Genomic DNA, 14,776 nt, shown 5'->3' on the forward strand with positions numbered 1-14,776 from the left:
TTATATGGCAAGAAGAAGATGCTGCATTGCTTCAGACATACATGATTCATGACTAGAGCTAGCATCCTCCCTTAATTGAAAAATTGCAATGACGTCAGCAGGAGCGGATCCAGGTTTGTGGTGGTGGCGTGGATGGGGGGGGGAGTTGACATCAATCATGAAGTCATCATCAATCATGAAGTCATCATCAATCATGAAGTCTTCATCAATCATGAAGTCTTCATCAATCATGAAGTCTTCATCAATCATGAAGTCATCATCAATCATGAAGTCTTCATCAATCATGAAGTCATCATCAATCATGAAGTCTTCATCAATCATGAAGTCTTCATCAATCATGAAGTCATCATCAATCATGAAGTCTTCATCAATCATGAAGTCTTCATCAATCATGAAGTCATCATCAATCATGAAGTCTTCATCAATCATGAAGTCATCATCAATCATGAAGTCTTCATCAATCATGAAGTCATCATCAATCATGAAGTCTTCATCAATCATGAAGTCTTCATCAATCATGAAGTCTTCATCAATCATGAAGTCATCATCAATCATGAAGTCTTCATCAATCATGAAGTCTTCATCAATCATGAAGTCTTCATCAATCATGAAGACATAAGGTTGTGGGCAATGCTCCGCCCAAAGGGAAAGAGAACTGATATAGAGTACTGAAATTAAAACTCAGACCAAAACACTCCTTTTCCTGACTAGCCTTAACCTTCGAATCAGCAAGGTAAAGCACTCACAAAAGGCGAAACCTTATTTAAATAATGGAAAACCTATTCACAGGACAAGAGAGCCAATGAGTCGTAAAGACTTGTGTGTCCACCAATATAAGATTCTCATAAATTAAAGGTGATTGTTACTATGAGCAGCATACTGGACGTACTGAACCCTCATGTCGACAATGCAAAGCCTTATAGTGCCAAGATTGTCATAGAATTCCCTAGCCAGCAGGGTGTAGAGCAGATTGTTTGACCAGCCTGACGTCATCCCAACTTAGCATGCTTGGGATTGACTTTGGTGACGTCTGTACACATATGAATAAGCACTGGTGAATCATCTAGGAGTCCGCAGGGCTCTAGTAGAGGAATGGAATGGAATTCGGTAAGCTCTCTTTATGGATAAGAACAAGCTGCACCTGTGTCTTGGACGCGCGATGTGGGTACACAGAAATATTGAATGACCATTAGCTCCAGTGGTTGCCACTTTCATTTTGTGGGGTTGGTCAAAATAATGTTTGCTGGTGCTGTTTGAACGTTTTGTCTGTATGTCACGATATGTCAGTCAAAATTATGATGACACTCTTACAGTCATTCTTCAAAGGCATTTAGAAGTTGGTTTAGTAATACAGGACAAATTTTATGGATAGCAACTTGAGTTTATTATCACGACGTTTCGGGGCTTATCCTAGACCCTTCATCAGGTTGAGCTGAACTGAACTGTTCAATCATGAAGTCATCATCAATCATGAAGTCAGTTCAACTCAACCTGATGAGGGGGGGGGGGGGGGGGGGGTAGGATAAGCCGGGAAACGTCGTGAAAATAAACTGGAGAACTTGCTATCCATAAAATTTGTCCTGCATTACTCTTACAGTCGCCCCGGTGTTATTCGTTACACTCCTACACTGGGTCTAAAACCTAGCAGGAGGTTACGTCAGGTAACCTTTGAGCGACCGATGACCGTCCAATCAAATGCGATTTAACCACTCAGACAACGGCTACTGTTTAGGGTTTGGTGGGACTTACCAAATACTCCGATCACTGACAATGATCTCTTAACAAACGAAAATAAGTATATAACACTGATGATTGACCTACGCAGTGCATACGCCGTTAGCTAATATTTCCGCAAGCTGACATCTTTCAAGATTGCCAAAAACGCTATTTTCAGCGACTGTCCCGGAAGTGGCCGTAATGAAAATAACATTCGGAATCGGATTCAAATCTTGCCGGGGTAAAAGTTACGCGATTTGGTAAACTATGCTCTGATTGGTCTCAAAGGATACCTGGCGCGACCTCCGACTAGGCTGTGTTACACCCAGTGTGGGAGTGTAACGAATAACACTGGGGCTAGGTTTACTTAGGCTGACACTCTTAGTTCTATCAGTTCCGAGAAACCTTCCTTTATATGTGCTATTTACCATTTTACAAGGTCAGGACCCCAAGTTGGAATGATTCATGGTGTCATATTATTACAGCTAGGCGCTTATGACATCCACGAATGGAGTGAAAGTATTAATCAGTCCAACAAAAACCTCCATGTGAAACGAGAAAATATGAATGAGTGAGTGACTATTGTTTTACGCCGATTTTAGCAATATTCCAACAATATCACGGAGGGGGACACAAGGTAAGGTCTTCATTATAGTCATGTGGGGATTCGAACCCTGACCAGACGAGCTGGCGCCTTAACCTATAGGCTTCTCCTCCGCCCCAGCAAACAACAAATAATATGAGACGTTATTAACAATTCTATTCTATAATCAATTACGTTTACAAATCAATACAAATCACACCATAGTCGTCACAGTGGCACTACACAGTGAATACAGTAACGGCCATAAAGGCCTCACAGTGAATACAGTAATGGCAATAAAGGCCACCACAGTGAATACAGTAACGACAATAAAGATCATCACAGTGAATACAGTAATGGCAAATAAGGCCATCACAGTGAATACAGTAATGACAATAGAGGCCATCACATTGAATACAGTAATGGTAATAAAGGCCATCACAGTGAATACAGTAATGACAATAAAGCCAATAATTTATGGATGTCACACAAGACAAAAATGGTGATTTCCTAAAATTTTTAATTTGGAAATATCATATTTAAAAAAATTCAAATTTTGGAAATATCCCAAATTTCCCAAATTTGAAGGATAATATTTACAAAGCTTGAAAATTTTGGAAATTTAGGAAGGATTTTGTAATTGATCAACTTCATATTTGATGAACACGCCACGGATGATTGAGTAAGAATGTACTCAGAAACGTTGTGTTCGTCAAATAGGAAGTTGACATCCATACATTCTCACCTTCATGTGTATCCCTTCAAAAAGTTGGTCAAAGTCTCTACTGTATGATGGTAATATTTATCTCACCTCAACAATGGTTGCGATTCCCAGATTCTTTTCGCCAGACAAAGAAATCGTTCAACACAACATCTCCATACGAACAATGCAATCCATATAATTTAATTCATACAACATAATATTTACTACATATATACCATGATTATATACACACGGTTTCAAAAATCACATTACCTTCCAGATACGTCTGTCCCATTGAAGTCTCCGCTTGTGTTATGATGCCTTACCTGTACATGCAACTTTACTGGCACCGTATGAATCAATAACTGGCGTTCATTTTCAGACCAACTGGAAGTGTGATTTAAACAAATCACATAGTCCGCACCTAAGACCAATAATAAATGAGGAAGATTACAATGTGCCACGAGGAATGACTTTCTTGTCCGCACGGTGATGGTTTAAAACCGGTTTTCTTCTAAACCAAGAGGGGACAATCCTTTGATGATCAAATGGTTAGATCACCAGGTCAGAATTTTATTGTCTCTTTGTTAAAAAGTATCCCGGCAGTGCAGGGTTTTACAGATTTTCTAAAGCTTGGACGGTATAGCGACTGATCAAATTTGATCATATTTTTTTTATCTCGATATTTAAGCACATAATGAAAAAATACAACATAACATACAATTATTATAAAATGGAATAAAAATGGATGGTTCCTGAAAACTGCCATTTTGTCTGCGATGACAATATTTTATCATAAATTCATAAAATATGAAAAAATACGATCTTCAATTAATTAGCCAAGTAAAAAGGACATTTGCAATATCGAGAACAAAAAGTACATTTCAAGACGTCGATTACAACAACAGTTGCAGAATCAATACAAAAAAGTCATCTCCACGAAGCAATACTGTTTCAGTGTCATAGTTTGTATTGGCTAGTTTTGAGGACGGGACTTCTGTTCAATCATCCGACAGACAACTGTGTTTTTGCAGACCTCTCTCATTGTGTTCATCACAGACATTCCATCCTCTCACAACTAGACATGTGCCGTTGCCGCCGTGTCTGTGGTTGGTGTGCCAAACAACGACGTGTTGTAATGTCAGTATAGATCTTGTTCTGATGAGACTAAGAAGAGAACAAATTAGGATTTGTGTAGTTTCTGAAAAGATGTTTGTTAAACATTACACGTTCCCACTTCAAAGTGATTCTAAACCTTTGAATTAGAGTTGACACTAGTGTTTTTTTTCAGTTAGGAAATCTCCAAGGTTCCTTACGTTTGCATTCAGTTTCCTACCAACCGTGGTGTCTACCACAGTGAGGAATGTTCTGAATATCTAGTTAATCATGTAGGTGATAACTTGCAACATTTACCTTGTGATTGATCGATCTGTTAAATCTCGGAGTGGTTGCAGACGGTACTGAGCAACACATGCTGAAACCGGAGACGTCGTGGTGTCGCCAAATGGCAGACTCCACGTAACAACCGGTGTCATCAATGATTTTCAATGATATATTCCTCTAACCTTTACAGCCTTTCCCCCATTAAACGAGGAATTCAAGTCTGAGGATAGTTAAAACAGGGTATATTGTTTGCACAGACGCCCGATAATATACTGATTGAATTTACTATCAAAAGTATCTTAGGGGTCGTAAAGAAGAAGGAAAACCAGTCTCTAAGGATATTGTCGAAAGCAGTTGCTAACGGTGTTAGTATCTACACCGAAACGTCGCTCTCATTGCAATAAAGAAGTTGACTATCCATAGAATTTGGTTTTTCTTTCATGAAGAAATTGTAACATGATCTGTGACCAGTTTTAAATATAATCTTTCTTGATATTTGTGCTATTCTGTTATGATGCAGCTTTATTTAAAGCATAAATGTATTAATTTGCAGTCCATTGTTGATATAAGCTTGTAAGCCTTGGGCATTACTTACAACACTTTCTTCACTTCGAACTTTTGTTTTCATCATTTACTCCTTTGGTGCAAGTAGCGTTTGAGATCGCTTTCACTATTCATTCAAGAGATGTGGCCATACATTCAGTACGTGTACAGAGACGACTGTTCAGAAGCAGTGAACAATAAATTATTGATTGTTTTAATGTTCCAAAGAAGCTGGTTATGCACATAACAGAATGTTCTTGCAATGTTCAGTGAACGCAAATGCTGAGGAGACAATTACTGTGTCTATACATTGTAAATGCCACATTAAAAACGTTTTCACATTTTGTTACCTGGATGTCTTTGATCGGTATGAAAACCTGGAACTTAGTTTTCTTATGAATGTGGAAAAGATTTCAACAATAAATGTGATATTATATAGAACCCAGCCAAGGCCAATTTTCCGTCTTGTTTGAAGAAAACGTTGAGAACATTACAGTTTCTCCAGAGACTAAAAGGAGAGACAACTGATTGCAAGAAATATCGTTGACCTAATAATGACATAGAAACTGAAAAACTGCAGTTGGAATGTATCAGATGAATATCTGGTCGAAGAATTTCGCTGAACGGCAATACACACACACACACTCACAAACACACACACAAACACACACATATATATATAGTATATAAAAAATTAAATTATAACTATATATATTGTTACAGTTAAGAATTTACCGTGACAAACTATGTAAGAAGTCCCCTTGTGAACCAGCAAAACAGAACAAAGACAAGTCGTTTACGTTCAAATTCTGTATTATTATGCAACGAGAGCAAGGTATACAAAGTCACAAGTCAACACAACAATGCTGATTACAAATACAATTCAAGAGAGACAAAATCTAAGTCAGTGGGTCACAAAATACAATATAGAAAACTCACCAAAGTCTCAGTACCAGAGGTAATCAACTATGCAGAATATCAACACAGCGATGGGCGTGACAGCAGATAATGCAGGTCAGGCGCTGACGGGGTTTGATGATCAAGCGTGGCAGAAATGTAACTCCAGCAAATATGAATGAGTGTGAGTGTCGCCCTCAACACGGCAACCAGCCTTTTTATATATATACAGTCATTTCCCGAAAGTTCGGGCACTTACGGCAATCGTCAACACTGTAAAATGCCCTCGAATAAGTCTCCCGGAAGTAAACACATAGAAAACTAGGAGCAGATAAATTCCGGAAAACCAGAATCCTAAAAGTGTGGACCATCTATTAAAACGAAATGTAACCCATTATAATTATTATTCAAAACATGAAATGTTGTGACCCAATAATAATTATTACCGAATAAATAACAAAATATACAGAAAATACACACTCGTAACAATATATAAAATTTGAAAGGTACCTATCAGAGTCTGGAAGCGCATCTATCGTTCATTACATACAATGTGTGTGTACAATGTTAGGACTTATCGTTATATCCTGCTGTTTGCATTAGTTTGGTTTAATCCCGCTTTTAGCAATATTCGGTGTGACGAGCGAGGTGGTAGCTTTAACCACCAGGCTACCACGCCGCCCTATTACTGCTAAGGAACCGAGTAGTATAGGGAATGATAGTTCTGGCTCACTTCACATATAAGTGTGCTAAAGCTAAGCAAAGCTAAACAAAAGCTAAGCAAAGGAAAATTCCTTAGCTTTGCTTAGCTTTTGTTTAGCTTTGCTTAGCTTTAGCACACTTATATGTGAAGTGAGCCAGAACTATCATTCCCTATACTACTAACCGAGTTTCGGTCTATTTCAAAGTATAACTCTCGTCAATAGAGTTGAAAGGCCTATGTGGAAATCAGTTTCTGATCTCCTCATGTTCATTGCCTGGCTAGCTGCCACAACACAGTCAACATTAAGAAAATGAATAAGCTAACATGTCTTTGTTTAGGTATGGGGTAATGTCCTCCAAACTCTCCATTCCTTAAAAGTGATTCAGCAGAGGCACATTCTTTTAAGGAATTCGGAGTTACGAGGATATTACACTACTTATATTACATTTAAAGCATTGGGAAGTTTTGTGTTATCAAAAGTAAATGTCAAAATGACAAAATGAAGTCTTCAAATTAAAAGTGGTACACATCGCTTCATTCATGAAAAGTAATGGAGCGAGTAGACAATAGAATAACGTCACACATGTAATTTGGTAATTTATTCTTGATCAGATCTTCATTCCACTAAATATGTGCAATGATATATCAGTGTATATTTGAGTGAATATGTTCAGTGATGTATCAGTGTAGATTTCAGTAAATATATGTAATGATATATCAGCGTAATATTTCAGTAAATATGTACATGTCCCGAAAATGTACAAAAACACTGATGGACTCGGTACATATACATAATCACTGAAAACCCTCAGTAAATATAATAAAACTCAACAAATATAAAAACTGTACACTCGTTCCAAAGTCAATAATTTGAACATTTTGAAAAATGGGTTTGAAATAACGATTGTATTCAATTCTCTTGTCATTGAAGATGCTATAGCATACAGATCATGTTTGTCATGGGATTGGTTCCACCGGATATGCGACTACAATGTCCATGATCAAAAACTGTGAGTCACAACTTAATGAAATCATGTCAATATCGTGTGTGTGTCCTCCATGGGCGTTCACAACTGTGATACAACATCTCCTCATGGATTGGATGATGAGTCTGAACACAGCTTGGGCAATACGCCGCCATGTTTGTACCTACATGACACCAAGCTCCTGCAAGTTCTGTGGAGGGTTCCTTACTTGACGGAGTCGCCTGTCTAACATATCCCACATATGCTCTATGGTGTTGAGGTTGGGAGATCTTGAGGGCCACTCCATTATATTGATGCCAGCGTTCCTTAGGAAATTCGTTGTTAAATTGGTCGTATGAGGTCTGGTGTTATCCCGTTGGAAAGTCAGACCTGGGCCATGAGCTGCCATGAATGGCAAAAGCTCTGGAACGAGCACCTGATCCCTGTATGCTGCCGCATTAAGGTTTCCCTGGACGACAATGAGTTGGGATCGAGCATGACCGTCGATAGTACCCCAAACCATAACGCCACCACCCCCAAATCTATCCACTTCCTGTACGCAACACTGGGCATCCTCGTCTTCTCCAAACTCTAACCCTTCCATCAGCAAAGGTTAATGTGAACCTTGATTCATCACTAAACACAACCCTATTCCAATCTCGCTGTGTTCATCTCAGGTACCGTCTTGCCCAGAGAAGACGTTGACGTCGACGGAAACGGGTTAGAACTGGTCCACGATATGGTCATCGTGCATGAAGACGAGCAGAGCGCGAAGGCGATTTCGAATGGTTAGGGCAGTCACTCGACCTCCAAACAATGAATTCCCAGTGGATGTGGCATTGACAAACCGACTACGCAAATGACGTAAGACAATCTGTCGGTCTTCTGCGTGTGACGTCACACGTGGTCGACCAGGACGGGGGCGGTCAGCTGTGGTGTCAGTTTGATGGACACGTGTCTGGAGATTATGGGTGGTCTGTCGACTGCATCCCATAACCGTCGCAACATCAGTGACGGACGTTCCCGTATTCAGCGTGCCAGTGGCACGTTCACGCTGAATGTTTGACAGTCGTAGCATTGCAAATTAACGAATAATTAACCACAAAACCGTCTTTTCCTGAGATGACACTCTACTCTGCTACCGTGAGATCAATTACATGTATATCAATAGGTCTAGTGACTTGTGGCCCTTGGAAACGTGATTTTAGCTTGGAGTGTTCTTCCCCTTGCTACGCAGACCCGACCAGTAGAATGAATGTGTGACGTAATGCCCTTGACAATACATTTGACCATAATCACAACTTGAACTCTTTCCAAAAAAATTTCAAAACACTATTTGAAAAATGATGGGTGTCAAGGTTTTATTTTGCTGAGTTTCTATATCATCATATACTGATATATATCATTAAACATTTTTATTGTAATATACATAGGTGATACAGTATAACTAAAAAGAAATGTTTTCATCCAGAAATTGTACACCTACACAATTACGGAACACGTACAGCTGTAGCCGTCTAAACCGGCACTCACTGAGACAGTTTAAATAATCCTGTTTAGATAATGTGCCGTATTGTAGAGCTGATGATAAATGTACAAGTCACGGATGGGACTGTGAATTCATGTCCCGTTGACAACTTGCCGGACTGTACAGATGCCGATTTTGACAGCTTCAACTCTATATAACTTTGTGGACCCGTTAGAACTGGCCTTCAGCTACCCATGCTTGTCCTATGAGGCGACGTACGGAATCGGGTGGTCAGAGTCGCTGTCTTAGTAGACACGTCATCGTATCCCAGTTGCGTTGATCACTAGATTGTCTGGTCCAGACGTACTTTTCAGCCATCCCTATATAACTGTATTACTGATGAGTGTTGCGTTACACATACAAACAAACAACTTTAGAAACCAGCTGACGATGTTATTGATGATGGAACCAAAAGCCTTCTGAAAAGCGCTCTGGTTATAGGGAAGGCTGTACAACTAAGTGAAGAATAATGGAAAATATATTTCCTCTTTTGAGATGGTACTTCCATGACATATTTTGGCTTTATATGACGGCATTAACTCTGGCTTCAATGAAGTGCATGTTAGATTTATAAAAGAGCAACCGGGAGGGACAATATCATCATATGTTATACCCTATTTTCACACAATAGAGTAATTACTCTATGCTCTATTATGCTCATGGTTTTGATCACTGATTCAATTGTTTACAGACCGCCACCGTATAGCTTGAATGCTGCTAAGTGCTGCATTACCCAACACACCAAACAACGAGTCCACACAACTACATGTAGTCCGATGTCTTATTGTGATTTCAAACCTGCTTGAAAAGTTTTTGCGATGTATTGCATTTCTTTTATTACTTCTTTGAGGCAAAATAACTGGTTTTGGTATGATAAATTTATAATGAGAGCAAATGTCAACACCAGCTCATAAACATTGAATTTAACACTCAACACCTGAATATTGCCATTGAAACTTATCGAGAGCAATCTGCCCTTTTCAGAATTACGAATAAATATATTTTGAACTGTATGAGGCCTAGATACTGAAAGTACAAATCAATGGATGATACATAATTGTCTTTGACGACAGAATACTCGGGCAATAATATATACGAAAGGCAATATATTCTTTTTTCACAACTGCCAAGGTATAAAACTCCATAGGACTGATAAGATGTTGAACCTGCCATCCTTGACAAAACTTCTACCTGCCCATAAAATATTTTCATATACATGTCCAAATTTTAACCCGACCACCGAGCTGGTGAATTTGAGAATCTGGCGGTCCGTGTTGAAAATAACCCGTCCCAGGCCGTCAGGCGGGCAGGCAGGTATTTCTAACGCTGTTTTTAATATTTAGAAATGTGAGGTTTAACAGGGTAAACAATATGTACAATCGACATTACTAGTTTTACATTTCTGTATTCGAGGGGGATTTGTGAGAGTAGTGGCTCATATGTGTTGGGTGCAAGCACATGACACGTGGCTGTTTGAGATGGTGCCATTTGTCAAGCAAAAAATGGCAGGCATGCTTCAGTTAAAATGCTGGTTTGGCCGTAGCTTATAAAATAGCATGTAATATATTGAACATAACAAGGGATGTTTTACATGTGAAGGAATTAATTATTTTTTAAATTGGTAGTTTCTGGTAATTATTGATCAGGTCCTGCTTGGCGCGTTCACCCATTTCAGCTGTGGTGAAGAACGCGTGGTGCATCATCGTCAAGGGCCTTGAACGCAAAGCTATGGTATCGACGCACATACTGTCACTAACGGGATCTTTAAAGGAAAGGGTTGTACCGAAGTCACAGCATCGTTTCAGGGCGAATTCAACAATGCTCACTGTATTTATCCTACTAAAAGTTGCAAAGTTATCGATTTTCTTGTTTATTTCACCGCATACACAAACGACATGCGCCCTAACATGTTGAATTGATGGCACCTGTCAGTACACCGGTCACCACTCTTTCGGAGACACTTTGAGATGACTTTGCCATACTGTGTTTTTCTTTTCTCGTTACAGCATAGCAGGTACGAATGCTACGAGAAAAGTTACGAGATCTTACGAGAGTTACGTGAAATGGGGCACAGGCCTGTGTCGTGCCCGTTCACTATTGACGGCCTTGGCCTTGACCTGCCCCACACTAAAAGGAGATACCGATCGTATTGGCTGTACGTTCGGTCAGATCGAAATATAACCGTAGAACTGAATCATTTTCCCCTAAAGATTAAAACCATTATTACGTCACACACCTACTTGGAAATGTCTTATTTGGATGGTAGTATTCCTTGTGAACAGACTAGAGAAGTCGCCATTCAGAATAATACTTATGACGGGATATATCTCACAACTGGTTTTAATATGACACTTCACTAACACATACTGGTGGTTCTTGTTTTAGGCACATATTATTGTTCTTTAGATATAAAAACAACATTGTGAGATGTTATGAATTATATTTGTGTCTGGTGTCTTTTAAGGAGATTGGGGAACAACGTTTTTCAGTCAATGCAGAACACTGTTATATTCTGGTGACTTAAGACCCACTTGGCTCACCACTTGGAATGCTAATATGTACTTTCCGTTTTATGAAAATACTTTTCAACTATACAGTTGTTGTTGCTATGCCCTTTGGTGATTCATGGTGTATTATCAGTTGCGTTTAGAGAGTGATTGCTCAAGAAAGTAAGATCATTGACTAAATCTGTACACATTTGCATTGAAATGGTGGTTTCAAAATTAAGCTCATGGATTCCGTTTTAGCATTTGTCACGAGTAGACAGACAGGACGATGTTGTATACCAGCCTCACTGGAATGTCTGTTTTATACCATTTACAGACTGCTGTGAATTATTAGGAATTAACTGTGGGTGTTAATCAACAGTGACCCTTGTCTCGCTATTAACAAATGAATGTGTAAATGTGAAATATTTATTCCGCTTCTGTCCATTTACTTCGTGTCAGTAGTTTCAAGATACAGTATTAACAATAAAAGAAATATTGAACATTAGTGCATAGGAATATTCTGTCCCGACTACCGTAGTGTAACATACATCACTGACCCATCTGTGGTTCCCAGCCGAGTTGGCTTCCTTTATTCAAGGGAGATAACTCTATACACAATGACGTCATGAACAGGACATAAAACAAACATCGTACATGTATTACGCCCAGAAAATGTTGTTTGGTGCAAAGGAAAAGTATTGCTGTGGGCATGATATGAACTGATTATGGAAAATCAGTGATGACACCAGGTGCTCACAAAATGGATGAATAGTTTGCCTGGGAGTTCTTCTGTCGCGCGACGGAGGACCAAAGATAAAGTGACTTATTGTAGACGCATGAAGTTCGCTTCAGTTTGAGTACTCAAAAGGTGATATGATAGTGGAAAACATTGGCCGTACTGCTACAAGCGCCTGTAAAATAACAGTGAGGACCCGTCTCTGAATGTATACAGTTTCGTTTCTGTGAGGTTAAAACGGAAAGCGGAATGCAAACTGGTTTAATGGTGATGAGAGAATACTGGATATCATTTGAATGGCTTCTGCCTTGACATGGGGCAATATTAACATAAGAGGTTCATAACAGCATAAAATTATATAGTTACTATTACATATCTCCCCTGGATGTTGTCCAACAGCCGCCATGCCTGCCGCATCTGAGTAAAAACCATTTTTAACCAAGTCATCGTCTCATTAGTTCTATTACAAACAGTAAGCTGGTGTGCAATTCTATACATACAGCTGGGCTTGCTGTGAATTATCCAGAGCCAGAACCATACTCCGCCACGAGCTATTTGCAGCCTAATGGATAAAGTGTTCGCCTGTCACGCCGAAGACCCGGGTTCGATTCCCCATAAGGTTACATTGTGCTAAGCCCATTTCGGGTGTCCCCCGTCGTGATACTGCTGGAATGTTCTTAAAAGCGGCGTAAAACTCACTTACTCTGATCTGCTTGACGGATGCAAGTCAACAAAGGGGGACATGAAGGCACATGAAGGAACATGCAGGTCACCTGTGCTTTGGTCTTTCTCCAGCGTCAAGTCATGCACAATGTCAGAGTCACATGACGATTAACTCGAATCAGTAGACAACAGGAAAACTTTCAGATAATTTATTACATATTTATTATAATGAAGTCAGTCTTTGGGTGATTCATTTGGGCTAACTCATTGCCACTTAAGGACACAAACACACATTAACAAACTACAAAATGGAACCCACAACTTTGTGTTACAATATAAATAATCAAAATATGATTTTGTGTTTGAGTGACCTTTACAGACTAAAACATGATCGTGTTGGGTGATGTTGAGGATATAGGTTTTGTACATGGTGGAATACATGAATACAACCTGAGAATAAGGAGGTATTGTTAACAAATTGAATAAGTTAACTGGAGGTAATAAGCATTACATAAATAAATATTAAAAGAGCAGTAGTGATGATGATGATGATGATGATGATGATGATGATGATGATGATGATGATGAAACATTTGTGATGATTTTTGTGAATATACACTGACTGGGTAAGTGATAAATAGAGACTGTTGAAGACAATGGTAAGTGATTATGTACAGTGGACATGTTCAGTACATGGCTACACATATCAAGAAACAAAAGGTAAATGTTGTCCTCAGTAAATGCTTCTGGCACAGTGGCGAAGAGGCATCGTATCTTTGTTCCTGTCTGCATCTGGAAGCAATGTATGGCCATAGTCGTGGCGACGACGACGACGACCACGACGATGATGATGACGACGACATCGAAGCCGGGAACGATGGTGAAGTGATGATAATGCTGGCCACATTCATGAAAATGTTGTTGATGATGAAGACGGCAGTGATGGTGATGGTGATGGTGATGGTGATGGTGATGGTGATGGTGATGGTGAAGACGACGATGATTATGCCGAACAGTTTACAGTTAACAGTACAAGTAGTACTGAATACAAATAAATAGGAACTTTGAGAAAGTAATGTCACAATAACTAAGAGATAGTCCCGGTAGGAAGGAGATATTCTTTGCTACCTGACTCTCAAACGTACCAATAAGGCAATAATGATGAAGTCCGATGATGATCAAATCCACCAGTGACATCATCACGATTATGATAGTGTAATGCTGATTGCAGCTGTCAAAAGCCAACATCCACGCATCTCGTCGTCATTAAACTCCGTTTGTCCTGGCTTCAGAGTTGGAACTCTTAGAGGAGCTGCTGATGATGTCCAGCAGGGCGCTTCGGCGGGTAGCAGCCTGAACATCCGGCTCTGCCGTCGGGGACGCCGGCTCCAGGTGTATGTTGGACGAGACCAGGGATCTTTTCCCACGAGCAAATCTCTCCGCTGCCGATCTTCTACATCCCTGGGTGTCGACTACGAGGAGAAACAGAGCGACACAGACGATGACTGCAGTTGGGGTCTTCATCGTTCAGTCTTGCCTGGATCTTGTACTGCAAGGGTGTGCTCTAACTGCAACCGTACGCCAAGCAGGGATAGCGATGGAAGTGGCATATAGCACCAATCTTGCCATTTATATAGCAAATGATAACGCTCAAAATGAGGGGGATTTCCCGAAAGATTTACTAATAATTTAATTTTCGACATATGTTCTTCCTCGAGAGGGGCAGAACCAGGTATGGTGAGTTATATCGGCGTTGACACTCACTTCACAGTGGGAATTCTGGACTTCCCCGTTCCAAATATAGACACTGAGCAAGAGGTTCCCCTGAGTGGGATGTGACGTCACAACCTGCTGTCAGCTATGTATG

General features: G+C 39.8%; 1 protein-coding gene across 1 annotated transcript; it reads right to left on the reverse strand.

The window, feature by feature from the left end:
- LOC137297891 (cerebellar degeneration-related antigen 1-like) lies at positions 1-609 on the reverse strand. The gene has a single exon (XM_067829866.1). It carries the CDS (start codon positions 607-609, stop codon positions 1-3), a length of 609 nt encoding a protein of 202 aa, XP_067685967.1.
- Positions 610-14,776: the final 14,167 nt, after the last annotated feature.

This window comes from Haliotis asinina, chromosome 10, assembly GCF_037392515.1.
Source record: "Haliotis asinina isolate JCU_RB_2024 chromosome 10, JCU_Hal_asi_v2, whole genome shotgun sequence".
In the NCBI taxonomy this organism is placed as follows: Eukaryota; Metazoa; Mollusca; class Gastropoda; order Lepetellida; family Haliotidae; genus Haliotis; species Haliotis asinina.

Bases quoted from the DNA above. Each gene is read 5' to 3' on its own strand.
- LOC137297891 (XM_067829866.1), bottom strand. From the start codon at position 609: ATGATTGATGAAGACTTCATGATTGATGAAGACTTCATGATTGATGAA.